The 25,403-nt window shown below is 42.6% G+C and overlaps 1 protein-coding gene across 6 annotated transcripts in view; it reads left to right on the forward strand.

Moving 5' to 3' along the window:
• The window catches only part of LOC110858449 (MAGUK p55 subfamily member 2), a 26,343-nt gene continuing 940 nt past the window's right edge, over positions 1–25,403 (forward strand). The window contains exons 1-18 of one of the 6 annotated variants that reach the window (XM_035858692.1): positions 1–611; positions 1,530–1,602; positions 2,160–2,200; positions 17,388–17,497; positions 20,632–20,775; positions 21,448–21,675; positions 21,939–21,996; positions 22,061–22,083; positions 22,317–22,601; positions 23,116–23,168; positions 23,302–23,389; positions 23,540–23,636; positions 23,850–23,890; positions 23,968–24,009; positions 24,107–24,251; positions 24,440–24,605; positions 25,077–25,114; positions 25,229–25,359. In XM_035858692.1, the coding sequence (XP_035714585.1) occupies positions 1,592–1,602; positions 2,160–2,200; positions 17,388–17,497; positions 20,632–20,775; positions 21,448–21,675; positions 21,939–21,996; positions 22,061–22,083; positions 22,317–22,601; positions 23,116–23,168; positions 23,302–23,389; positions 23,540–23,636; positions 23,850–23,890; positions 23,968–24,009; positions 24,107–24,251; positions 24,440–24,605; positions 25,077–25,114; positions 25,229–25,359 (1,701 nt within the window). In that variant the 5' untranslated portion in view covers positions 1–611; positions 1,530–1,591. Of the gene's footprint in view, positions 612–894; positions 1,603–2,159; positions 2,201–11,946; positions 14,104–17,387; positions 17,498–18,090; positions 18,656–20,170; positions 20,484–20,631; positions 20,776–21,447; positions 21,676–21,938; positions 21,997–22,060; positions 22,084–22,316; positions 22,602–23,115; positions 23,169–23,301; positions 23,390–23,539; positions 23,637–23,849; positions 23,891–23,967; positions 24,010–24,106; positions 24,252–24,439; positions 24,606–25,076; positions 25,115–25,228; positions 25,360–25,403 lie in introns of those variants that run through there. The other 5 variants (XM_035858690.1, XM_035858693.1, XM_035858691.1 and 2 more) reach the window with 5 other exon arrangements.

The raw sequence follows: 25,403 nt of genomic DNA on the forward strand, positions 1-25,403 counted from the left end.
TTCAGTGTTCGCCGAAACTTAAAAGCTCACGTATAGTCCGATACTCAGCATTATATTATCGACTTTTTTGTGCTTTTCAACATTCTCACTTGAATGAAAGAGTGCGACTGTGTTGGATATCCTATACGTACGTACGTATGAAACTCGACATTCAACCAGCTCAACAATTCTTTTCACTTTTTGGAAACTCTGACACTTCAGAGTGAAATAACGTCCTGTGCAAAAATAATGCACAAGACGCTGGCCAGCCTGAACCCCACACTTAGGAGAAATCTAGGTTAGGATTTTTATGCGAAAGTACAACTCTTTCGAAAGCCCCAGGTCTAAGGAAGGGTCATAAAACAACGACAAGTACTAAAGTATGTGACCAATAGATTCACTTTGCCCACTTCGCATAAGAATACGGTTCATTATACGTAAACTGGAAAAAAGTCTTCTTTATGTGCCAGCTAGCTTTCTTCAGATCGCTTGTTGTTTGAACTTTCTCCATTTTTTTAGAAATCCACACAATTGCATCATTCTGCACCAACCAACTTAAAATCGGACCACAATACAAGGCTACAAGAATTATTGCGCTCGTGGTTGCAGTTTTGCAAAAAGGACGAAACGGGGTGAGTATACATATTTATTTTCATCCCGTTGTTTGTTGCACTCTTTCTGAGCTGAGCACATACCGAAAGTCGGAGTGAGTTTGTGGGCAAAGACTCCTTGTAGCCTTTGCTTGGTCTGAGTCTCAGGCCCTGAGACCGGGTTTTGGACAAGAGCACAACGCTCTCGTGTTTTAGCACGCCGCCTGACGACGCAGCGGCTTAGCGTTTTCCCCAGAACTGATTCTGATTGTGGTGGTGGTGTGGATTTGATGTGGAATCTCTTCAATCAGAGACTACCAGGCTACCACCGCCAGTCAGTTCTCCGTTCCGTTGTCGGATTGGCATTATCAAGAACTCCCCGAATAAAGCATGCTGTCTCCCAACGCCAGACACCAGTCCGTCGCTCACCTCACCTGCGAGAGGAACACCCACCCACAGCCACCTCCGCCAACCAACTAGCACGGCACAATCACCCACTCCGAAAACTATACAAAGTACCCACTGCAGCGAGTATCAATCAGTATAATAGAATAAAAATAGGGAGGAGGAAAGCATGTCCCCTGGTGAAAGTTAATAATTGCTTTGAGTATAGTCCAGTAAATCGCGTCTCGATCCATTTTCACATGCACCATGTGAGGAGGGGGTTATTATGGTTTGGCACATGCCACACCGACGGGAGGCATGAGTTGGGCCATAAGAATGCCCAGGAGAAAGAAAGCCAAGCGTTTCAAGAGAAAATGCAGCGGAATGGAGAGTTAGCATAAGGTTGGTGTAGGAGGACAAGTGGGAGAGCGGGGAGAAGTGACACAGGGGACACAGTGGTTGTCCTCCTCTTATAAACCCAGTGCCTGACCCAGTTTGACCTCCGACCCGGCGTCTGGATGTGTCAGCTTGTGAAGTGCGTTGAGTTTGAAATTCCTTCTTATGTTGCTCGCATAGTTCGCCTTGATTTGCCCGTTTCTTTTACGTTGCCCAACGGCCAGGAGTGCGACCAGGGGAGGATGGTCTACAGGTGAGTTCATACGCAAAGTGATTCAATAGAAATTCATAGTCAGAAGGTTTCGTAAACAAGTATTGCAAACCTAACCAAACTTGCTCGATAATTGGGACTAATGGAGGTCTCCCAATGTGTGCTCACAAATTTTGACCAGATTAGTGTCAATACTGTCAATCCATTTCAAATATGAAATTTGCAAAAGACACGATGTCCCAATTTGCAGGTTTGGCAGAGATATTTGCAACCGAAGGCGAAAACTGGAGTTGACAAATTTTACACTCTCCAAATTTCTTTCTCCTCTTCGGATACAAATATCTTGGCCAACCTTGCAAATTGGGAATCGTGTCTTTTGCAAATTTCATACAAATTGCGTTAGTGATTGACACTTATTTGGTCAAAATCGGAGAACATACGCTGGGCGACCTCCATTGTTAGATTTTGTAACAATTGTTTTTACTTTTCAACCACAACCTTTTCACCAATTAATGAGCTGCACACGGTTGAGGGTGGCAGTTCTGTTTGGATTTTGAAATTGCTATCTGTACATCATCCGAATTTTGTTTTCTGTGCAGCAACAACAATGGACACGGATACCAGAGGTTCACCGGCCAAAGTAAGTCACCCTCACAGATCTTTGTCCCCCCAAAAAGCACAGGTTAATCTGAACATTGTTTCACCAAATACATTTTGGTGTGGATGGATGTGTACCCCGGTGAGTTAGAAAAGTGCACTGCACTGCACATCCAGCTCTACTTAACCAGGTTCCATTAGCTTCTTCCGGTTGTTCGGGTACACGTTTTATGAGCACTTTTCGCAGCATATTGAGAGAAAGCTTTCATTATTACGCCCGCCCCAATAAAATTCTCCTAATCAATGGATCCACGCTGATAGTGGATGTGCGTGAAAGAGAGGCGTGTGGAGCATCGAAGCTAAATAAACACACATGCAATATGCATGGTTGGATGGAGGAAGAAATGCCAGAAAGTTTGTCTCTCTTTCGTCTGCTGCCACTTGATTATTACAAACAAATGTTCCTTTGTTGCTTGTTCTTATTTATTGCGGAAGAAAGTCCTCCTTTTTCTCAAAGAAGAACAACAACATCGCTCTCAAAACTTAATCCGAACATTCAACTCGAGACTTTGTTCAGTCTCAAGTTTCGCTCCCTAAGCTTCATCATCCTCGCAATTTGTTTGCTTTCAGAAAACATTTAGGTACGTCTGTCGTTGTACGAGGGGTACACTAACTTTCCGACTCTGTTCTTCGCTACTTACAATTTTTCAAACATGTCACCATTAATCCTTTGTAATTTGTTGCACGCTTAAGTTCAGTGAGGTCTTTCGCTTTCACTCGGCTTTTTGGTTTCCCTTTTCCGTGTGATTTGTACCTTCACGCGTGAACTTGGTCATTCCGTGCTCTTTGTTCAATTTAATTATTCTAATTAACTAAAAGTCGAGTATTAGCATGACATGAATTGTCGACTTGCTGAGAATCACGAGTCGGCGTCGTTGACAAAGAACTCTTTCCTGAGATATTTCACCGATAAATAAAACTCGCAATAATTTATGAAGCCATGAATCTCACGTTCCATTTCATTAACCTGCTAAAAAGGTAATCAAGACCTTTTGGGCTAATTAAGAATGGTGACTGTTCAGTTCACACCCATTCGCGCATTCAATTAAAGTTTAGCCATTCAAGAGTAATTCCGGAAAGTGTCTAATAATTCATCAGATTCGGCGAGGTTATCAAACGTCGTAAATCATATTAGCGATTGCACCCGGTATTATTTGAAGATTAATCTCATTGCTCACACTCCTAAAAAAGTGTAAATGTATGGCCAGTGAATTGTATTAAACTCTGCTTATTTAAATGTATGTGTGTGGTAACATGGTTGTGGTTCGTGACCTAAAAGTAGCATGTACGTAGAAGAGTACAACGTCCATTGGGTTAATTGGTCCATTCGGTTAAGCACTAAAGTGAGTGGCCCCAGCAGAAAGTGAAATATCTTGAAATGTTCCAATTAAAGCTCGCCCTCACGTGACCAAGTTACGTACGACCACCAATTTCCCTGAAACTGCTCCAATTCCCATTCCCACCAATTACTCGTGCCTTAACTACCCAACTACACGAAGAGACATGCATTTCTTCATTCGCCTTTGGATGACCATGTACACTTTGCATATTCTGACGACTTGCTTGCCTGCTACTAAATCCGCAACTGTGCAATAATGAGCTAGCAAATCTTTTCAAACGCCTACTTTGTGCAAAATGTGCTGATGGTCCACCATCTGCGCGACACGCAAATTCGACGGGAATATTGCCTCATCTCCATCCATCCATTTTTTACTGGGAAGAAATTGAGTGGCATTTGTTTATTTTCTTAAATCGCTCACTCGTATATTTGCACAACGTTGGAGTTTTTTAACTACACGAACTCGCGTCATTTTACGACTTCTCGCGACGTGTTGACACGACTGACTTGAGATTCTCTGTCAATGTGGATTTTTAAATTCCAAAGTTCCCATGAACTTTTATGGCCCACTTCACCTTCCCTTCAATCCTGCTTCTTATCGGCGTAGCCTCAGGATTAGCATTGCCCAACAACGGTATCAGTTTCGACGAGGTTGATCATGGGAGAAACTCATCAGACGGTTTTAAGCATGCAGGATTCCATGCTCCATAAAATGCAACCGCGATATTGCCACCGCATTCGGCACTGAACTTTCCATCGTGTCTGGACAACTCTGGAGCCGTTGCCTCCTTGAGACTGATTTGCATCGTGTTGACAAAGATTACGGCTGCGAGGAATGTCATACCTCAGGCAGGGCCAGAGTTACACGCGTGTCGTAGGCACACTATTTCCACTCCAATTTGCATAGCTTTATTAGAGAGGAGATTTGCGATATTATGGTTTCACTTACACGGAGAATTATGCATGCAACAAATATCTGCGATGGTAGAAAGTGCAGGGGGAGAAAGTTGGTGGTGCAATTAGTTGGCCACTAAATTTATTAACCCACCGAGTTTATTGCGATATTATCTTTTGATATTCAGACCGATTGCAGCCGTCTCATTTCTCCAGTCATGCATAAAACTAATTAGTCATCAACGGCTTGTGGGTTGATTTTTCACCGTTATTGAGATGAAGGCGATGATATCTCAGTCAGCAATTAAGTTGAGAAGGGATACGGAATTAATTTGGCAAACCCTCCCGTATTTCGCACTCGGTGAGAACATTTATAAAATGAAAACCCACCCCGCAGGACGCCACGCTTCTCCAGTACCGACACTAGTAGAATGCAATATTTACTCCTGTGGAGGAGAGCTGCATGCCAACACGCAGCAGGAGGAGGAGGCCTTTGAATATGGAGTTCTCGCAGACGCGGACGACTGAATTAACTAATAACCAAGAAAAAGTCGGCAGCATAGTCGACAGGCTTGCTTACATCATCCGCTAATAGATTAAATTTACTTATTTATGGCATTTTTAGGTGATTTTTACTGTAGCCCATAAAAAGCCTGCATTGATTTTCCATACTGTTTTACGATGTTATCCATTTAAACTTGTGCTAACTTTGTTCCGTGAGTGAGGGCATCACGGCAAGTAGCGAGTCAGTTTGGTGGGATGATTATGATGAAGATGTTGATGGCCAGATTTTTTCAATATTCAGATCACGCGATGTTGCGTACAATGAAAAGTACTCTCAGAGTGAGTTCTTGTGCTAATGTTGGCCCGTTGGGTTCTAATTTTATGATAGGTCCGCATAAAAAAGTGAGAGATTTTTGCTACCACGGCTGTAAATTTAGGAATATCAGAGGGACTTATGAATGTGCAGAGTGGAACATTTTCTCCTGTTGTGGAAAGAAAAACTTTATGCGCGATGGTGGTGATGAGAATTTACAATGTAAATAATTTCAGGGAAATCCATTATACTTGGTTACAAGTATTCACTCCCTGTGCTACACACTACGTACGTTGCGGCGTTGCTGCAGGGTGTGCTGGTTTCTCTCCGTCGTCGACGTCGGCAATGCTCAGCGTGAGATCAGCTTTGGCGAAATTGGGAGAGGAATGAGGTCGTCTGTGTGGGGTTAAGTAATCAAAATTACTTATTTCCCTCGTTCTTTGTACTTCTTCCCCTCGCGCAACTTTCTCCAGCTCGGACTGTGCATTCCTTCCCTGCGTCCCTGGGTTGAACAGCCGAGCAAGTTGTGCAGTGGGTTCTTCGTGACATCGTAAAAACGCACAACTCGAGGGAATCTCCCAACTGATGATGACGAGAATATCCTTTATGCAAATGTAATTTAGCAAAATGAAACCGGCAATTTATCAAAGACAAATTCTTGCACCGCACAAACTTTAAATTTTTAATGGACTCTGATGCAAATCTTATCTTGGAGAGATTTCACTCTGTCAGGTCGGATTGATGGCTTTACATTTCCACCACGACGCGCTCGTGGCTGGGTTGAGTGTAAGCTCATTCATTCATGATGACGATCCTCGTGCTGGTCTACATAATAGCTTTCAGTGAGAGGCAGAAAATGTCAGAAACCTTAAATTCCTTTCCTAAAATATATTGGACACTTGAAAATTCTTGGGTGGAAAGTTGGAATTCGGTCGCACCAAAAACTCTCAAAATGCAGTCGAGTGCGAGAAGAAGGGAGTTTATGTGCTCTTAATAATTGTCAAAAGATGTGTGCACGGTTGGCACTGTTGGTGTCGCTCACTTCCTTCCGTTTGCACAAACCGACTCTGCCACCAACCCACCAAATATGTATTTTCGCACTTACTCGCCCGGCACACTTTCACTTTCTTTCTGGCCAACTCACTATATACGCCCAAAATAATTGCTGCGAAAAACAAACATCACGAAATAAGGGCATATGTTGTAGCAACAGTGTGGACACCGTTTGAGCATCATAGTGAACGTGCCGTATCGAAATTATGTGTGACGCCACGAAATCAATATCTTGGACACCACCACATTATTTTTCATCCCATTATTGCCAATCTAGAAAGTTTTTAGTGCCCCGAATTCGGAATCAGTTTTCTTTTTGTCTCATTACGTACTAAAAATTGATCTGGTTTAACTACCAAAATTATGCAAATGAGGAGGGCTGAAACTTTTCACCTCTGCCATTACCGCAGCCACCACCGCAGACGAGCATGCAATGACGCGAGGAAGAGAAGGGGGAGAAAGTAATGAGATGTGAGACAAGTGTTGACACGGAAAGGGGGCCGACACCAGAAATGACGCAGAGATGACTTCACGCGTAATTTATTGTGGAGACACGTGTTCCATTTTATTATTGAGAGAGGATGAGCGAGCTGCTTCTTCAGTGGGGTGTTGGATTTCGCCACCTCCATCATTTCTGTCTGGCAGGAGAATTATTCCATCCCGATATATGATGGCTACCAACCTCAGAGTCAGTCGATACTCACCTTTGCTCCTTCTTGGGCGGAAGTAAGGACTGCGAAGGAGGAAGTTGGTGCAATGAAATGAGGTCTTTATTATGAGAACGAGTGTGAGCATGACAAGCCAATGAGACCATCATACATATCTCTTAATGGGCTCTTCTCTCACTTGATAGAAAAGTCGATGCAGGATCGATCTCACCACAAATAAACCCTCCTCGTCCGTACGAGAACCAAATTATTCCGCATGCACGATAAGGCCCAGAATAGCGTGGTGAAAGTTGAAATGGCAATTGTGAAAATATGGGTTTGCTTGCATTGACTTCTTTACATTATTGCTGAAAAATAAGTACAAATAATTCCGCAGTTAAGTTGACATGTTGACTTTTTGATGGGATGAGATGAGATTCCAATGATAAAGTTTGCTTGTAAAATGCATCACCATTAAAACTGATGATCTCCAAGCTTCACATGCAGATGTGAAGTTGAGGAACATTTCTGTTCAACGGAATGAAGACATTCGTTGCGAAAAGGGAAACATTTTCAGGTTCAGTAGAAGCGACAGTCGAGGAAAAGTCCAAAGAAATGACACATGGAAAGAAATGCAAATTTTGACGGGAATTATGCCATTGTCGCGATTTGAAGTGTTATTCCATTCATTCAGCCACACTCACTGCAAACGACACAAACATGTCTACGGTCTCCTAGGCGGAAACTGCTCCAAATATGTCGTTGTATTAACCCATTAATTTTTATGCACCCTCCCGTACCGTCTAAAACAATTCGAAAAGTTGTATGAAAAATGCAGCAGTTAGTCTTTATCAAATTTAATGCCTCGATATTGCGAAAAAAGAGCGGAAGCTATACGTACTTAAGTCCACATTTCCAGATATCGTCATCACTATAAAAGCGATAATCGTTTCAAATCTTTTCGAGCTTTTTGCCATTTCTCAGCATGTTGTTCTTTCCTCTTTGCTTACCTGATGCGTCGTGACTTGCGTCAATGTTTAAAAATAGTCGGGGGTTTACGACTCTGCTTTATGAGCATGAATGGAGTTGCCCTCGGTCGTGTCGTATAAAAGCCGTGTTGGGCGACTTCCCGACCCATTTGCATACTTAACGGAGGAAATTATAAATTCTGAGTGGCTACGACGGCCTGTTAAACATGGATACGTAGCGCATTCGCCATGCAGTTGGATGGGGCACAACATTGCATTTATCATTGCACAACAGCACCTCCGTGACACGCGTTTTATGGCGAAATCTGCCAACTTTCCTCCTCTCTTGGCCTTTGTCGGTCAGAACAGCATCCCTCGCGTCGCGAGAATCAACTTGTGATAATTTATCAGAGATCTCGCATTCGATGCATCAATTTAAACTTGAGGGTGTTCCAGGACTACAAATCCATTTTCTGAGAGGAACAACCTAGCCCTAATATTGTCAAAATCAAATGGAAAAAGTCTGAGACAGCCCAAACGGGAGTGCGCCACACATATCCACATTAAAGCACGTCGTGTGAAAGTGGAAACCCTGGTATGACGACTCCCATAAAGGGACGCACAAAGTAGTATTATTAGTGCAGAAGACTACGTACATATTGCAAGAGCACACACAGGTGTGATATTCAGCTTCAGAGTACTCGGACAAGGCTATATGGACCAGCAAGACAACTTTTTCTTGTGCGGGTTGGGCAGATTTATTAACAATTCAGGATATGCCTCAACTTCCAGAACTTGGACCATTAATTAAATGCCTCTTCATGAGTGGGAGCAGTGCAGTGCATTGGAGATCGAGGGTGGCATATACCTACGAGTAACGTATGAATTGTTAATCTTATAGGTCAGCAAAGTCTGGAAGCCGTCTCCAGAACCGCAGATCGAAGTTGGAAATATTGTCCAGATGTCGGGGTGAGACGAGAAGGAGGAGAGGCACGGCAGGGGCAATAAATCGTCTTAACCTTTCCCCAAGGGAAATATCGCCTTTTTTGGGTTGGTTGAGTGTTTCCACTCGATCAAATTCTCACTCTCCTTGTGGAACGCTAAGCTGGAAATATTGCAAGGAGGTTCATTACTACATATGTGGGAACAGTGGGATAGGCCAAATATGTCGAGTGTCATTATCGAGTTGGCTCCTCTTGGCGGAGAAGATCCAGGAACAGGCTGTGTTTTGACACTTATTAATCTCATCTGAACAAACAATAGTCTCTGCTCCGCTCCCGAGTTGTATATTTATTTACTTCTCTCTCTGGTTTTATGGGTCCGATACGGGTGAAAGCATTTCCTCCGCTTTTGCATATTCTGTTTGTTGGTATAAAACTACTTTTGTCGCACACAAAGGGAAATATTTATCCCCTGTTGCCTGCCCACAGTCGTCGTCGCGTGTAGTAAATGCACTTCAACAGCATGCCGTTGCCAAAAGTCAACAAAATAAATTCCTGGCATCACATTGTGCTCTGCATTGTCCAACCCTTTAGCCCAGCACAGGAGCACGACGACGATGGTATCACGAAGCATGTCCACAGTCCACACAACAACGGCGTTGATGGCCGGGAAGCAGTGTAAGCGCAACTCGCGATGAAAAGAATAAATTCGTGGAGGAAATGGAAACTGCGGAAGTGGAAGAGGAAAAAAAAACTTTATGACGGATCATATTGTTCCCATCAGCCAAAATCAGCATGGAAATGCGGAGATTCCTTTGCTCCATTTTTTACACGTCACCAAATTCGAGTGTAGTACAACAATGTTGGTGGACCCCAACTCAGGAAATTAGCTTAATAACCATTTATAATACACTTACATATATGTTTGTATGATGGGGATGGAAAACGGTATTTCGGTTTATGGAATAAGTGCGCGTCGTCTCCATTTTTCACGAGCTATGGAATCGGAAATAATGCGAATTCATGCTTGCATGATCATTTTCATCAACAAAACGCGTATTTGCCAACTTTAAGACATAATAAATATATAAAATCAGATCCGCTGGAAAGAAAAATAAATTTTTTTCAGAAAATATTGACCACTTTCCTCGAGGTTTTATTTACTTGTGATGGAAAGTGACGGTACAAAACTTTAGCTGCCAGCACATCGCCACAAAAAAGCCTACAATAAAAGAGTTGTTGAGATTAGTTTAAAATCTTGGCTTAGCTCCTCGCTTGCTCCTCAGGATGAGCATGAACTTGTTGGAGGAAAGCTCTCCACTGAGCCACGGATGGGCCCGTTTCTTGGTTTTGGCTGTTTTCCCCGATTCCGGAGCATTCTCGGAGGAGCGGAGTGAAAGGAGTCGCCACTGCCACCAAGAGAGCCCACCACCAAACTCTCTCCCTTCCTTTCTCCATCCAGAAATACTTTCGCCCCCGCTCACACTCCCACAACGTCTCTTCATGAGACTCTTCATGGCGTTAAAAACAATTTCCAAAAAAATTAATCTTTCTGAACCCCGAATTTCAAACGTCTATTGACCCAATAGACTAGAATATGTATCATCAATCCATCCGTTGGCTAAAAACTTGCTCTTGTTGTGTGCCACCCGGTGATGATGTGATCTAGCCTTGTGCTATTTATTCGTGGAGTTTTGTAGGGACGAAGGGAAAGGGAATGAATATAAAGGGAGGACTGGCAGGCAGGAAACATTGCTCGAGGAGACAACCGGAACCGCATTTATTTTCTTGTAGACTTGACTCCAAGTTGCGCCATAGGACTCTGGATTATTTTTATTTCCTCCGCAGCCAGAAACTTTCTCCTCCTTCCCATTCCTCGATATTCCACTCAAAATTGTGTCCTCCAATCTACAAAGTTTATGCTCCAACGACTACGGAAGCAGAGAGCTATAAGTAAATATATTTACTTCTCAACTGATAAAGTGTTGGCACATATGTGGCTGATTTTTTGCGATTTTGTTTATCCATCGGGAAATAGAATATCGTTGAGGCTGTCGCAATTGCAGAGAAGAACAACTCTCTCCTGACAAAGATCACAAATTTTAGAATCATGTGCATGATGCCCAAGGAACAGAAAGAGTAGGCGTTTGCCTTCTCAATTCACTTGTTCCACAAGGACAAATGTCCTCGTATTTTTCTCTACGGTGGAGTCTCAACGGTGCTAGATAAATTTTAGAGGTTCAGAATTCATTCAAATTCCGACTTCCTTCCATCCTTCCTTCTGTGAAAAGCGACAATGAAGATGTTCCGACAAGAGTGCCTTTTTCCGTTCCACCATCCTCAGAGTGAAATGGGCAATCGCATATTATACGTAGTCTACTCTCCAAACGAGGCATGCACATTATAAAAAAACAGGTCGAGACATTTCAACCTCGTTTAAAACCCTGAAGCGATTCAGGTTTCCAGCAAAAGGGCAAATGTAAATTCCATCTGACGCTGACAGTATTTAGCCCAAGCCAATGTTGTGGGACGGAAGAGCGGCTTAATAAAATATGTATACTTATATAAGACCTCGATCTTTTGTGGAGAAAAAATGGAGGAGAAAGTGTGCCAAGCACACACGGGCACATCGTCCCTCTCTGTAGTTAAGGCTCTCATCTTCAGTCTGGAGCAGGATCACGACAGCAGCAGCAGACCAAAGTCCTCCAAGGAATCCATATCCGAGGAGCAGATTTCACAAACCGGGACTCTGGCAGAGCACTTCTTACTAGTTCAAACCACTTGGACTGCAATTTGGCTGCTTTCTCTTCCCAAATCCTATCCGGCCATCGTCTAAAATTAGGAAATAAGTCAACTTCTCCTTCTTCGCAAGTCGTTAAAGAGATAACGACGTTGGCATTTGGTGTGGGAAAGCACGAGTCGCCGTAAAGAAGAAGTGCGGCTCACTTTATTTTGATCAGTGGAGTTGCTCAATAGTATTGAAGCTGGTTTCCGACTGAGTCTGCATATGTACATATCACGGCATGGGACGAGAAATGGGACTCCAAACTGGAGCAATTGCCCTGAAATTCGGAAAGTGTCATCAGCAGGGTAATATATGGAGTTCCAGCTCCTTCGACCCTGCAAAGTGGAGACGGAAGGAAACTCCCTTTCTCCGTAATTGGATTGCCGACTCGAGATCAAGTTGCAAGATTTCCTCTACAAAGAGCACTGAAATTGCACATACGTAAAGTTGATAAACTCAAATTGAATGTACATTTTGCTTCGTGAAAGTTTTGTGTGACTTGTCTGCCCATCTATGTATAAGTGGAAAATAGTGGGTCTGACTCAATGTTTAATTTGGTGACAGTCCAGAAACAGCTAATGGGTTTTTAAAGTTAAAGTTTGTGTGTGTGGAGCAAATGCTTGATTGCGCATCATTATCATGTGCGACTCGAGTAATAATTTTACTCTCTGACTACTCACAGTTTTCTCAAATCTTCGTTGTTCTTTGCCCCACTTGCTACAAAAAAATAAGATTCGAGACGATCCGATCAGACCGGGATGAATGATTGAATAATCAAATTTGTCTGAGTACGGATCTGCTCCATTCGCAACATAAATGTCTCACAATGAACCAAATTAAGCTGTACAAACAAGTGTAAATGATGCAATTCGAGACGAGGAGTCATTTGGCATAGATCACGACGCTCACTTGGTCGGATGGAATTTCTTGGCGACAAAAGTGACGAATCCGAGATTGCCGAATTCACACCACTCACTCGACGAAACATTTAGTGTTCACTTCGCGAGAAGGAGAATGCGTTGGACGGACAGAGCATTATTATCGGATTACCAGTTCCACGAATTGGATGCCCTCTCCACGAAACAGATAGTGCTTCAAAGGTCATAAACTTCTTTGATGAACACCAATTTTAAGAAGAAGGGCAATGCATACTTAAAACTATTTATGAGGCAAGCCGCTTAATTCCCACGAGGATTTAGATGTAAAGCTTCAGGAATATCATTTCCAGAGGAAAATGTGTCGTGGTCAGACGAATTCAGGATGCATGAACTTCTTCTGTGTGGCTGAGTCTCGTATAAATTGCATGGTGTTGGTTTTCCCTTCGTGCCGTTGTTGCGTTGGCCCATCTTCTTCCCACTGACTAGTTTGGCATGCTCGCTGGTTAGTGCTGAATAATAAACCACGACTCCAATGTTGATGCTGCACGGTCATAACCCTTTGGTTAGCTCGTGCAGTGTGGGTTTCGAAAGAGCGGATCTCGCAAAGCGTCGCGTATCAGAAGAACCCTCCGTGCTGCATACATTACACGCTGCACTCGTGAAACCATGAGCGTGTGGCTGTCTGTGCTTATACACAAATGTGCTGCTGTTGCTCCTCTTCTGCAAAAGAGCTCAACAACTTTGCATCGAATGGCATCACAATCGCGGAACACAATCAGTTGGTTTTAGACGCTCCTCGGTCTCCATTTGAAACGGTGCAGTGGAGGAGAGCGTTGTCAGTCAGTGCAGCCTGCTTCGCTCCGTTGGTTCCGCTTTTCAGGAATTTTGCTTCCTTTTCCTGCCCACCAAAAAGTACGACACTGCTCCTCCTGCTCCCAACTCGGCCCTTTCTCGCGCAATGAGACCACGCCACGTAATGATAATTTTCATAAGTGGACCTCCTCACGAATTTGTGATTCTACATTCTGCTCTTGAAATTGGTTGATTCCAGAGAGCAGTAAGATCCACAATTTTTGTGGTGTAATTTAAAAAAAACTTGCGGTTTCTGGTCATGGGTTTAAAACCATGTTTCTGCATGTTTGGCTACAGCGGGTGATGAGTGGAATTTTGCATCTTACTCTCGCCGGTGTGGATCCGTGACATTGTCTCCCGTGCATTAGACACTTCCACTCGTGTGGTTTTTATCGTTCTACGCAAATGCTCACAACCTCGGGCGTATGAGAATAATTCGTTCATTCATCGTCCATCCGTCTGAAGGAGATCAAAAAGTGGAGGCATTCGAAAAATGTAAATCCTTCTCACTTTTTCGTATGTGTTAACTTGTGAAGTTACTCAACTGGTGATACGGAAGAGCTGAAGCCCTGACCGGTGCTCAACGTGTTTTTGGTTTGTTACAAGACGATGGTTTTTGGAAGTTCCCGAAAAGACAGACGTGCTCTCCTCGAGTCCTTCGAAATGGATTTGAACGGGAAACAGAAAGCGTTGGATGTGGAGCAAGACAATGGTAAACCTCTAATTTTCCCATTCAAGGCATCGGCGAATAAGTTCATATCGCTTTTGCAAGACAAACTAAACTATCTACAACAACTACGTATTTATGTGTCATGCAACTAATATATATGTACAACTACATATGCATACGTGTGTAGCGTTGAAGTCAAGTGGGGGCAAAAAGCTGCCTTCACGGCTGTCTGGCTGATTTCCAAATACAAATCCAATAAATTTGATGAAGGTGCAAAACTGTCCAAAGTAATCGGAATGGGCTGATAATTTGTTCATTGACTCACTTCTGCACTCTCACAGCGCTTCTGCTTCGAGTCAATTCCAAATAGTTCTAGACATTTAAACCCTTTTAAACTGTTTTAGAACCTCTTCCAGTAAACGCCTAGTTGCAAATGACAATCTCAAATTGCAGGGTTGGTTGTTTTTCCAACTGAACGTACTAAACGTGTGCAATTCCCAAAATACCACTTTACAGAGACTTCTCGCATTCATGTACTCGACAATGAAAATGAACGGCGATGAGCTGGAAACACGACTTTGGTTTGTTTATTGTTGTGAGTAGCTACACGTGTACGAAACTTGTCCGTGGGGTCGATATGCCTCCCTCTTTTTGTGCCCACTCCAGTTTTTCATAGACCGATGATGGATTACTTACCACCACTCCTGCAAGCGAGAGTATCAGGCACAACAATGAGGACCTTTGTTGAGGTCGTGCATATACCTTTATCGGAGTGGGAAGGAGGCTCACTGTTCTGTAGCCACCCAAATTAAAGGGTCAAGGGCTTCTTTTACCACGTGTATGTATATAACCTTGTCGCACAAGTTCTGTGCTGTAGTTAGTGCGAATACGTAGCCACAGGTCAAAAGCTTTCTAAAGTTGACGAGTCTCTATAATAGTTGAACAAAGCTCGTTTATTTATTAATCCATTTGCTTATCACTTTGGGTTGCCAATTTTCTTCCCAAACTTGTCATCGTCATGCTTCCGGTGCTATATCGTAAATGACTTTGAGCGAGCAGAAATTACGTTTTGGATGCAAGCGGACGTGACGATGCAAATTATTATCCAACTTTGTTCCACATATTCACACAACTTCTCGTCCTCCATATTTACAGATTTTATTTTCAAGTTATGCTCAAATTTCAAAGACGAAACATGTTGGAAGTATTCGAGTCGTGGTCCTAGAGGCCCATTCGCACATGTCCATGCAGATTTGTATGTGTGGTGACGGACGAAGAGTACAAAAGTCTAGTTGCATAAAGAATTTGCTTCTAAAAATAAACCAATGTTCCTCATCATCATCGTCATCAACATCAACATACTGTCCGACTGCACATCTTTCAACAACTAAACAAGAAATATGAATGACGTGACATGGCTTCACTTCTGAACTGGGAATTGGGTGAAGTGTAACGGATACTTGCCCCATTTGGTTGCTACAACCATGTCGTCTTTTTAGCCCGAGTCAAGCCTTATGGAACTGTCATAGCCCTCCGTCTGTCTGTGAACACGATAGAGTCAAAACGACTGAACCGATTGACATGAAACTTTTACCATATGCGTATTGGACAAAGCTAGGAAACGAGTTCGAAGATGGGCGAAATCGGTCTTGCGATTGACCAGTGGGGGGCGATTTGACGATTGGTGATGGTTAAGAATACTAAATATGTATGGAAACTTGTGCCGAGAAAGCTCTAAGACGGACATAACCCGCGTCGTGCATTACAATTTGGTAATAATAATCATTAGGTCATCGGACTCAAATTTGAAATAGGACTCTCTGGCCCTGACTTGGGCTAACTGAAGTCTGCACTGTACTTTTACTTTGTGTTTAATAGCTTCCAAAAAATCGACATCACCAACAGGAAAATGTTATATTGTGCTGCAACCAGAGCTACCACCACCGAGTGTTCGGATTCACCAACCAACCACGCAACTCACATAAATATTCATGCACGAATCTTATCCATTGTCACTTCCCCCACCATGCATTTGCATACGTGAGCTTCTGTGTGACAACGGAGAAGCAGGCATCACAATCTGCTGGGTAATATCTGTGGAGTTAACGCCACGTGATAAATTAGCACAAGAGATAAGGGTCAACTTTACCCCCATTTTACAGCTAAACTTCCGTGTAGCTATGAAAGACGAGACAGCTGCAAACAAACCGTGAAGCCCGGATTGCCGTTTTGCAATTTTGTCTGCAACCTCGTGCTTGTTCCTCCAAAATCCAGCCGAATACTTGATGAGGATGCATCTGCTGAGAATTGGAGAAAACGACGGAATTCCATCTTTGCCAGATCTGATTAGAGTTAATGATCCTTAACCTTATAAACCTTATTTTTCCAATCCCCGCTCCACGCCACTCCAAGCCTTTAAATCTCTCACTTTGCTCGCGAGTCACTTTAAAAGTTTAAAACGCCTTTTCCATGTCACAGCTTTTTGCAATCCCATCTTTTATACGCACTCCGACTTTTATCCGCACTCGTGTGATCTCAACCAAAGCCCCGAAAGGACAACAATCCTGGTTTTCTGGATGAGAAAAATAGTCGAGATTCCAGAGATGAGAAATCCCATTTTATTCTTCATAAGAAATGGGAAAAATAAATATATTGGCCGAGGAAGAGGGAGGAAGGAGCCAACGAGGGCAGAAATAATGGAAATGGAGTGAGGCAAAAGCTATCGGTATGCCATTGCCAAAAAGCTGAGAAAAAGCAAAAAAAAACGGGTCGTTCCATTGTTCAGGGACGAAATAAGGAACAAAAGATTTCAACCCAAATCCAGTTAGGAGTCAAGTTGTATCTATAATAATGGATTTTCTGACAGTCGAGATATTTCGAGTAATTGTTATTCTCCGTAGTATTTCAGTTGATTATGTCACCAGCCAGACAACGTTCTCAGGAATGGTGCTTGGTTGTTCTTTCTCCATTTTTCGCCTACGCTCTTTCAGCTTTTATGTAAATATGTATCCGCGTACGAATTTCGAACAAACCAGAGTTTTAAAATTACTTATGGACATTCATTTATGTCCGAATTATGTCGTTGTGAAAACCCTCTGACAAGATTATAGTATTTGTTCAGCAAAATCTCGAATGGGAGAAGATGGTACAGATTATTTAATTAAGTATTTATGTATTTGCTCAAACGTCCTGAGTTCAAGTTGATGTCACTCAGCGTCTCGCGTGTCGTGCAATCTTAATCTGATAAGAGAAGCCTCATATTTCGGAGAACCTCCTTTTCGCCTGATTATCTAACATGCGACAACTTATTATGTTTATTGTTTCAGCTGCCTTCGAGACCGTGCGGAATCACATCGCGTCGCTCAACCAGCAAAACACAGATCTCATTTTCCTCAAGTCGCTTATCGAGTCGCCCATTGTTTCCAATTTAGTTAAGGTAAGCGCCCATTGTTCCTCTCGACCATGCACAAACATGCCATCCCGTCATTACTGTGTACGAATAATGTTTGGGAGGCGAATAAGGTTTCCCATGATCACACGCGAAATGTGAAGAAACGCAGCGAATAAGGAGAGCGGTTAAAGAATAAAACTTTATCAGAGTTAAGGTGCTCTTTAGGCGAGATAAAAGTTAAGGTGAGCATGTGACTAATAATACTTTTTAGCCGTTGTGTAGCATGGAGAGAAAGGAGGCAAGCATCGTGTCCAATTATTCTCATGCAGCCCACGACGACGAGTTTGTTGTCGAAAAGCAGCCTGCCCTCACTTCCTAGCAACCTCTCCGCTTTCTCCAACGTGTTGGCTGACCATGGCATGCACCTATGATAACAAGAGCCATGCATGTGTACGTGGCTCCTGCTGACTAATGATAGTGAAAGCAAACCTGCACATTTGAGTAAGTGGATCGCCTCGTTCCAAGCTCTTTACATCGATGCGAAGAACGCCAAACGCATCGTTGAATAGTTAATCGGTGCTGTATGAATCGATTTGCATGGCAGTTTGAGGGGCAGTCTGCTGGCGGAGGATCTCTGGTGAAGTGAGGAAGGGTTTAATAACGAGAATGGATCATTTCAACAGAGGCATTGTTACACGATATTTCTGCCTAATCGGGGTTTGGGGAAATCATAATAATACGCGTCGATAATAGCATAGTTCACAATTTTAGAAATCGGGCTACTTTGCTACGTTTGTGCGTCAGTGTGCTTGACAGGAGTGTGAACATTCATCTTTGGAATGCCAAACTCGAGTTAGTAGCAGAGCCATCCATTTTCGTCAAAGAGACAGAATTGAGCAGTAGTGTAACCGCATGGCAGGCCACTAATTCATGGAATATCTGCACGAGTGGAAGCCTTCTGAATATTTGAATCTAAATACTATCAAACTTTTAAAGCATTTTATTTGCGCCATCTCTTACTACATAAATACAAAGGCTCTATAACATTCCTTTTGTGAAATTGTGTGTGTTTATGTGTGTGTAACTTATGTGATGGGAATCGGCTCTAGTTTTGTACAGAATTATAATACTAAGGAAAGGAACAAAGCACGATCTAGTCTTCCCGAGCTCACTTCCTCACCGTGGCATCATGGCTTCAAAAAGGTGGACATTCTTTTATTTTTAGCCCTGAGTCAAATTTATATAAACTCAAGAAGCGCTTTAAACGCTATAAATCTCCCACAAGACGAATTAGCTTGGCGAAAATACATCTCTGACAGTAAGACGGACGGTCGGTCGCTATTGTCTGTCTCAATAATTTGGTATCTCTGCAGCTATGTAATTCACCTCGTTTCATGCGATTCTGTTTCACATGCAAACACTTTGCAGCCCTCGAGTGCATCGAATCACATCTTCACTCTGAACAAAAAGCAGAATCAGAATGGCACTGCGATGACAGTTGAGGAAACATTCGTTCCTTGTGAGCAGGACAAACATGGGATTTCTGAATGCACCATTTATGTATGATCTTCAACCACTTTCCTTGTTCCCAAATGTTTATTTTTGGATCCTTTGACTGGTTTTATTCCTCCGACACTTGGGCCGTCAGTATTTTGTGTATGCCTTCCTCTCATCCCCACTTCTGCCATTATGCACCCGGGTTTCCTATCCTTCCTGCAGGCGCAACATCCTTGTTGTTGCAAATCAAAGTGGGTAATTGTGGTTCGTAAATAGACAAAGACTGCATTGTTTTACTCGAAACAAGGTTCTCGCTTCTCGTGGTCCATGGGAAACGATAGCTTCACGCTGCACCTGATCCCCTCCTAACGAATCCAATGAAGCTAAGACGTCTTTTTGGCAAAACATTAAGAGAAAGCAGAACATCAATCAACAGATACCACCGGGCAGATCCAAATCAATTTCTACTCTTCGATTCATGCCATGGAATAGCACATCCATATACCAGATCACTCATATATGGATTCATGCATGTGTATAAGTTAATGCCACATACGTAATTGTACATTAATATAAATTATCCACTCGAAAATTTTCGCAGTTAAAACAGCCAGAGGGAGATTTTAGTAGAGTTGAGAGATCGCATCCCCTCCACAACAACTCCACAGTCCACACACGGGATTAGAAATATAAATGTATTTTGAGCCAGCATTATGTTACTGGAGGCTGTTGGAGAGTAACAGGTGCATGGATGGATAGGATTGTTGATGGAAAATTTGAGCCCAGGAACCAACCTTACGTAATAACGGATCGCGTTAAAAAGTTCATGCTAAAAAAGAGTTGTCCCCTCCTCGCCCTCAACAGAATTGTGCCCATTGTTGTGTCGTTAAGACTCTCAGTTTCAGAGAAGGATGGGGTTTGTCCATCCATGGCGGCTCTCACCTACCTGTAACATGCCTCCCTCCCTCACATGTACATGCATGCATATAGGCATTGTGTTACGTATTATTAGGTGGCCCATTGTAGACAAGTAGACTCACTCATCAGCATTACGATTATGTTACGCGATGCAATGGGATGGGAGGAATAAGGTGTGTGCAGTGCACTGCTTGCTGTTGATGCTTTTTTAGTTTGGAAAGTTGCTGCGATATCGGAGGAGGCTGGGTAAAAAACACTATCCACAATAAATACCAGGTAATAACGAAGGAGGGTTGTGAAATTTGAGAAATCTGAAATCACAGCCTCACGCATAATAACGTTAATGGCAAATTATAGCACAACTGCTGTGGTACCAACAACACGTACATAAAATCCGAAGGGTTGATTCACCATGTATTTAAATAAGTTTGTTTTGGATTCCACAATACTGATGGAACATCAACAATAATTTTTATAAGCAAAACATTGGCACTTGTACTTGTGTCCCGTTCTTCAGTTTCGTGGTACTATTGACCCCTACGATCACTGTTGTAGATTGATACTCATTTTCTGGGTTTGGATATTTCATCGTATTTGATTCACCTTCGCTCTAATGGTACAATTTATGCGTACGCTGATTTGTGGTATTACGTATTTGATTTGTTTGTGACGGACCGACTATTTGCACCACCTCGGGGGCAGAGTGTAGACGGATATTCGTTGAGGTGTGTGTGTTTATTAATTATTTCCTTGTGTTTGTTTAGGTGCAGGACCAACTGGAGGAGGATCTCGCCCCAGTTGGCAGTGGAAATGTCCCATTGACGCAAGAAATTTGTCAGAGATACGATCGCTCCTTCCGCCAAGAAGCCAAAGAACTCTCCGATATTCTCAGAGACAGAAATTTCAAAGTGAGTGATTTACGAACTAAATAACACTCGTACTTACTTAAACCTAGCCAGGTTCACGTCATTAGTCGACTCCCTCACTAAATGCATAACAAAGTCACCAAGATTCTCTGGTCGTACCGCATCAATCCATTTTCCACCAAATATGACCAAGATGTGGTTGAGTAGTGTACATGTAGATTTTGGTACAAAGCTGAAGATGTTGCCCTCGAATGACATGAAAATGTGGGAGATGTCGTCTGGCAGACAGACAGGGAGCAACGGTGCACATCGTAAATTGGCGAAATGATTTACGAGACTCCTTTCCAGGTCAGCTTGTAATATTTGTCTCGTAAAAATACGTTGACAGAATTGGCACCCAAGCCGTAAACTTTGTTCATGGATGATGGTGAATCCACTTTTATGTCTCTCGTCTCCGACAAAATTCATTCACAGCATTTCCAAAACAGACAATCTATTCTGCAACATATTTTCAGAGTGGGAGAGATTTTTAGAGTGTGACTGGCTTGTCTCAAATTTTACGTAGATTTTATTCGCAATTATTATCACGGGTTCCCTATGAATTCCATGATGGGTGTTGACACTAATGAGACATTGCCCCATCACTGCACAAGGATTCATAAGAAAATGTTGCCAAACAGCAGAATTGATTCCATCCAATGATTCTGGTTGCAGGCGCTGCTTGAAGCTCACGACAAAATAGCGGACAAGTTGGGTCCACAGGAAGGGACAAGTCGCAGCCTAACCGAAGCAGCCCCGTGGGAAGAAATCCGACCGGCTGGGTCCATTCTCAAGCCCACCAAGGACAAGTCCAACATGAGCGTGGACAGTGAGGACAGCAACGTCCAGTATGCTCAACCAATTAGAATCATCAGCCTGCGAAAGTCTCCGAGCCAACCTTTGGTGAGTTTTAATGCACTGTTTGTACAGATAATTAATTGAGAGATGCAGAGCTTTCTCCGGTTGCAATTTCCCCTTTCTCTTTTTATTGAGCTTCCCAATTCCTTCCATGAATCCATGAGTTTCGAAGAACATTAGTACATTATTATTTACTCGAGAGCAAGTAAACTTTACACCTTTCACCATAACCATCCATCCATCCATCCATACGGCCATGCAAGTACTTACATACATAGTTCTGTTCATTGTATTGTTCTTCTACGTAGGGAGTGACGGTGGAGGAAGACAAGGATACAAAAAACCTCGTCGTAGCCCGAATTCTAAGTAAGATCTATCCACATCTCAATCCTCTATGAATCGTTACTAATTATTTATTGTGACTGAATAGGTGGAGGCTTGATTGATCGCTTGGTGAGTTCTTATCCGTCTGAGTTTTGTACTGAAAATTGAACGTTTACACTTTCTTGTGCTATTTAAATACTTGCATACTTTGTTCGTTGTTGGAACATGTTTTGTTTCGTTCAAGTGGCTCTGTTACTTGTGTTTATTTCCATTTTCTCAGATTAATGTTCCACTCTGAACAGTATGCGAGGCTCGTTAATTAAATGTGTCCAACTCTCAAATGCTTTGGAATTGCTTTTCAGGGACTGCTAAAACTTGGTGACGTGATTCTCGAAGTGAATTCCAAGCCAGTCATATCCCCAGAAGGACTACAAGCGGAAATTGCCAAAGCTCGTGATAACCTCCAGCTTAAAGTGGGGTCCCCAACTCAGGACAAGACAGTTCTTAGTGGAAGACAGGTACTGGCCAAAAATAGGGCTAAAAGATCTACAAGTTGCGATACAATTTATCAGCTAAAAGTCGAAAAGCCAAAGAGAAAGCTCGTTACTTCGTCCACAACCACATTTTTACAAGGTCAAAAAACAATTGTAAGTCGATCGAGGTCCAGATTTTGTTGATTGTCATCGTCTCGTGCGTGCCTTTTATCACAATTCATCAGCATAATCACTGCCAGCCAATAAGTATCTCCTTTTGTGTACCACACATTTCTCACAACCATCATCGTCGCCCTTATTTTTAAGTTCTTTAGAGCTTTTTTTTAGTGAATTTTGTTTTGTAAGTTGTTGTATCTGCGAGCACTGTCACTCCTCGCGTGGTGGGACATATTTTTGTCTCGCGACACTAAATATTTTGAAACTTTAACAAGCAACACCCCGCAGTCGTAACCCACGCAGAGGTTTAGAACTCACTTCCTTCAATCCAACAACATCACACACACACGTAAATTGCAGGATTGAAAGAATTTTCTCATTTGTTTTTGCTACAACAGAAACTCCAGTGTATTAACGTTTAATGAATGCCACATTCACTTTTGTATTTTTAGTGCACCGTTCTGGATGTTTGAAACAAAGTAAAAAGTAATTTCCTCTATTTTTTAAACAGTGCTTCATGAGAGCCTTATTCACGTACAATCCTGCCCTGGACACACTGCAACCGTAAGTTCATACGCATTTATCAATATTTAAATACCACGCACGTTTTAAATCCAAGTACTTTAAAACGTTTATCTGGTCACGTCACCTGTACGCAAAATGAAGCTAAATATTGCATTTTGTTTTACCACTGTAGATGCAAAGAGATTGGACTTGGATTTCAAACCGGGGACATTCTCCAGATCGTGGACCAGTCAGATCCGAATTGGTGGCAGTCAAAGAAGGTAATATTACATGAGATTCATCAGTTAGAAATACGTGGATCTCAAATTCTGAGGAAAGTGAGAGCGTGTGATCTTCCTGGCGTATGCACTATGGATGACTTGTGGTACAAACTTTGCATTTTGTGTGTAAGTGGTGACATTATTTTTCAGGTGGGTGAAAACGTCGTTGGCCTGATCCCATCACGGGAGTTGGAAGAGCGTCGTGCAGCGTTTGTTCCTCCGGAGGCCGATATCTCGCACACCATAGGTTCGTGAAATTTTGTCTGTTTTCTACAGCATATCCTCCGTAGCTTTGCTTACCACAAACTACAAAGTTCTTCTCAATTCGACCAATTTTTTGTACGAATACGCAGTGATCTGTTGTTCATTTGTCCGATTAGCTACGTAAACAAACTAAATCCCTGTAGCGCAAATTTATCTTGTTTTTGGTGAATTAAATTAAGGATGGTTTTATTTACAGGGATTTGTGGGACTAGAGTGGCCCGAAAGAAGAAAAATATTGTAAGTGCTTGGGTAATTAGTAATTACTAATTACTTGAATGAATAATCATGAATGAATAATTCACTCATACTTGCAGGCCTACACTGCCAAGCAAAATGCTGAATTTGATCGTGCTGAGGTAAGATGAGGACAGTTTGATATGGAATATTTTAAGTGGTGGCAAGGTATTTATTGTCGTTGTTGCTTATTGCATACTGTAAACATTTTGTGAGTAGTTGATGCTGTACGAGGAGGTCACGAGAATGCCGCCCTTCAGGAGGAAAACTTTGGTAATCGTTGGAACCTCTGGCGTTGCAAGGAGAACGCTGAAAAATCGGTTGGTTAACTGGGATCCCCACCGATTTGGAGCAGTCTTACCGAGTTAGTTCTTTTACAGCACTTTTTTCTGCCCAACTTTGTGTAGTTGAGACTGCGAGTAGAAATATCTGCATATGTAGCACGCGTGTTGCGTATCAGTAGTAAAAGTTGGAGCAGAGTATCATTAAAATTCTTGCGTAAAGCGTGTGTGGAGGAACGACTCTATTAAACTGGTGACACTTTAACTCCAGCCACGTCGAGACCACCGCGAGAGGGCGAGGAACAAATGGGAACCTACAACTTTTTGTCCAGGGAGGAATTTGAGGAAGGAATTCGAACCAATAAATATCTCGAGTTTGCAGAAAAGGATGGAAATCTGTATGGAATCAATGCTGACAGTGTTCGGGAGATCATACGGTATGTCCAAGGGCATTTCTAGCCCGAGTTACGGCTTATGGAATCGTGATTCCGTCTGTCTCTCTGTGACTCGCTGGCGGACGGAACCACTCAACTGATTTAAACATGCGTACCGGTCCAGTGGTTGACCGGTGGGCGGCATGTGAGAAGTTATCCTAGAAACACAAAATTTGGTGCAAATGCACATAGGATCAAAGAATACAATCAAATTTATTTTAATTCGCCAGAGGGACCCAACAGGGTAACCCTGCTGGATCGCTGTTTTTGAAATTTTTCTAAAAACACTGATAGTGAGTAGTATGGCGTCGTTAAATTTTTCATTAAATTTGGCAAGAGTCGTGGAGTCGTCGGTTCAAAAATTTAAAATAGGACGCTAGCCCTGACTCGGGCTAAACGAAGTCTGCATTACAGTTTTTTTTGAAATTCTTCTCCTTACTCGAGCTTTTAAAATATATTTTCTAAAATTTTCAGACAGGGGAAAATGTGCATCATTGACTGCAATCCGACGGGTGAGACTTGTGCATTTATTATTAACGAATACTTCCAGTACTTATGAACATACATCTGCAATTAACTTGTGTGCCACAACATGGTCTCACGAATATTTTGTATTTATTCACTAGTTCTGAAGATTCTACACAATTCTCCAGAGTTTATGCCGTACGTTGTCTTTCTGGCTGCCCGAGGGGGTGGCGATATTCAGCAGCAGGATGCCTTCAACCGTCAGCACGGCTACTCGTCTCGAACGCTTAATGTGAGATCATGATTTACTCCTTTCCAAAGTTGTCGCCCCTGCAA

This window comes from Folsomia candida, unplaced genomic scaffold (assembly GCF_002217175.1).
Source record: "Folsomia candida strain VU population unplaced genomic scaffold, ASM221717v1 Fcan01_Sc021, whole genome shotgun sequence".
Taxonomy (NCBI): Eukaryota; Metazoa; Arthropoda; class Collembola; order Entomobryomorpha; family Isotomidae; genus Folsomia; species Folsomia candida.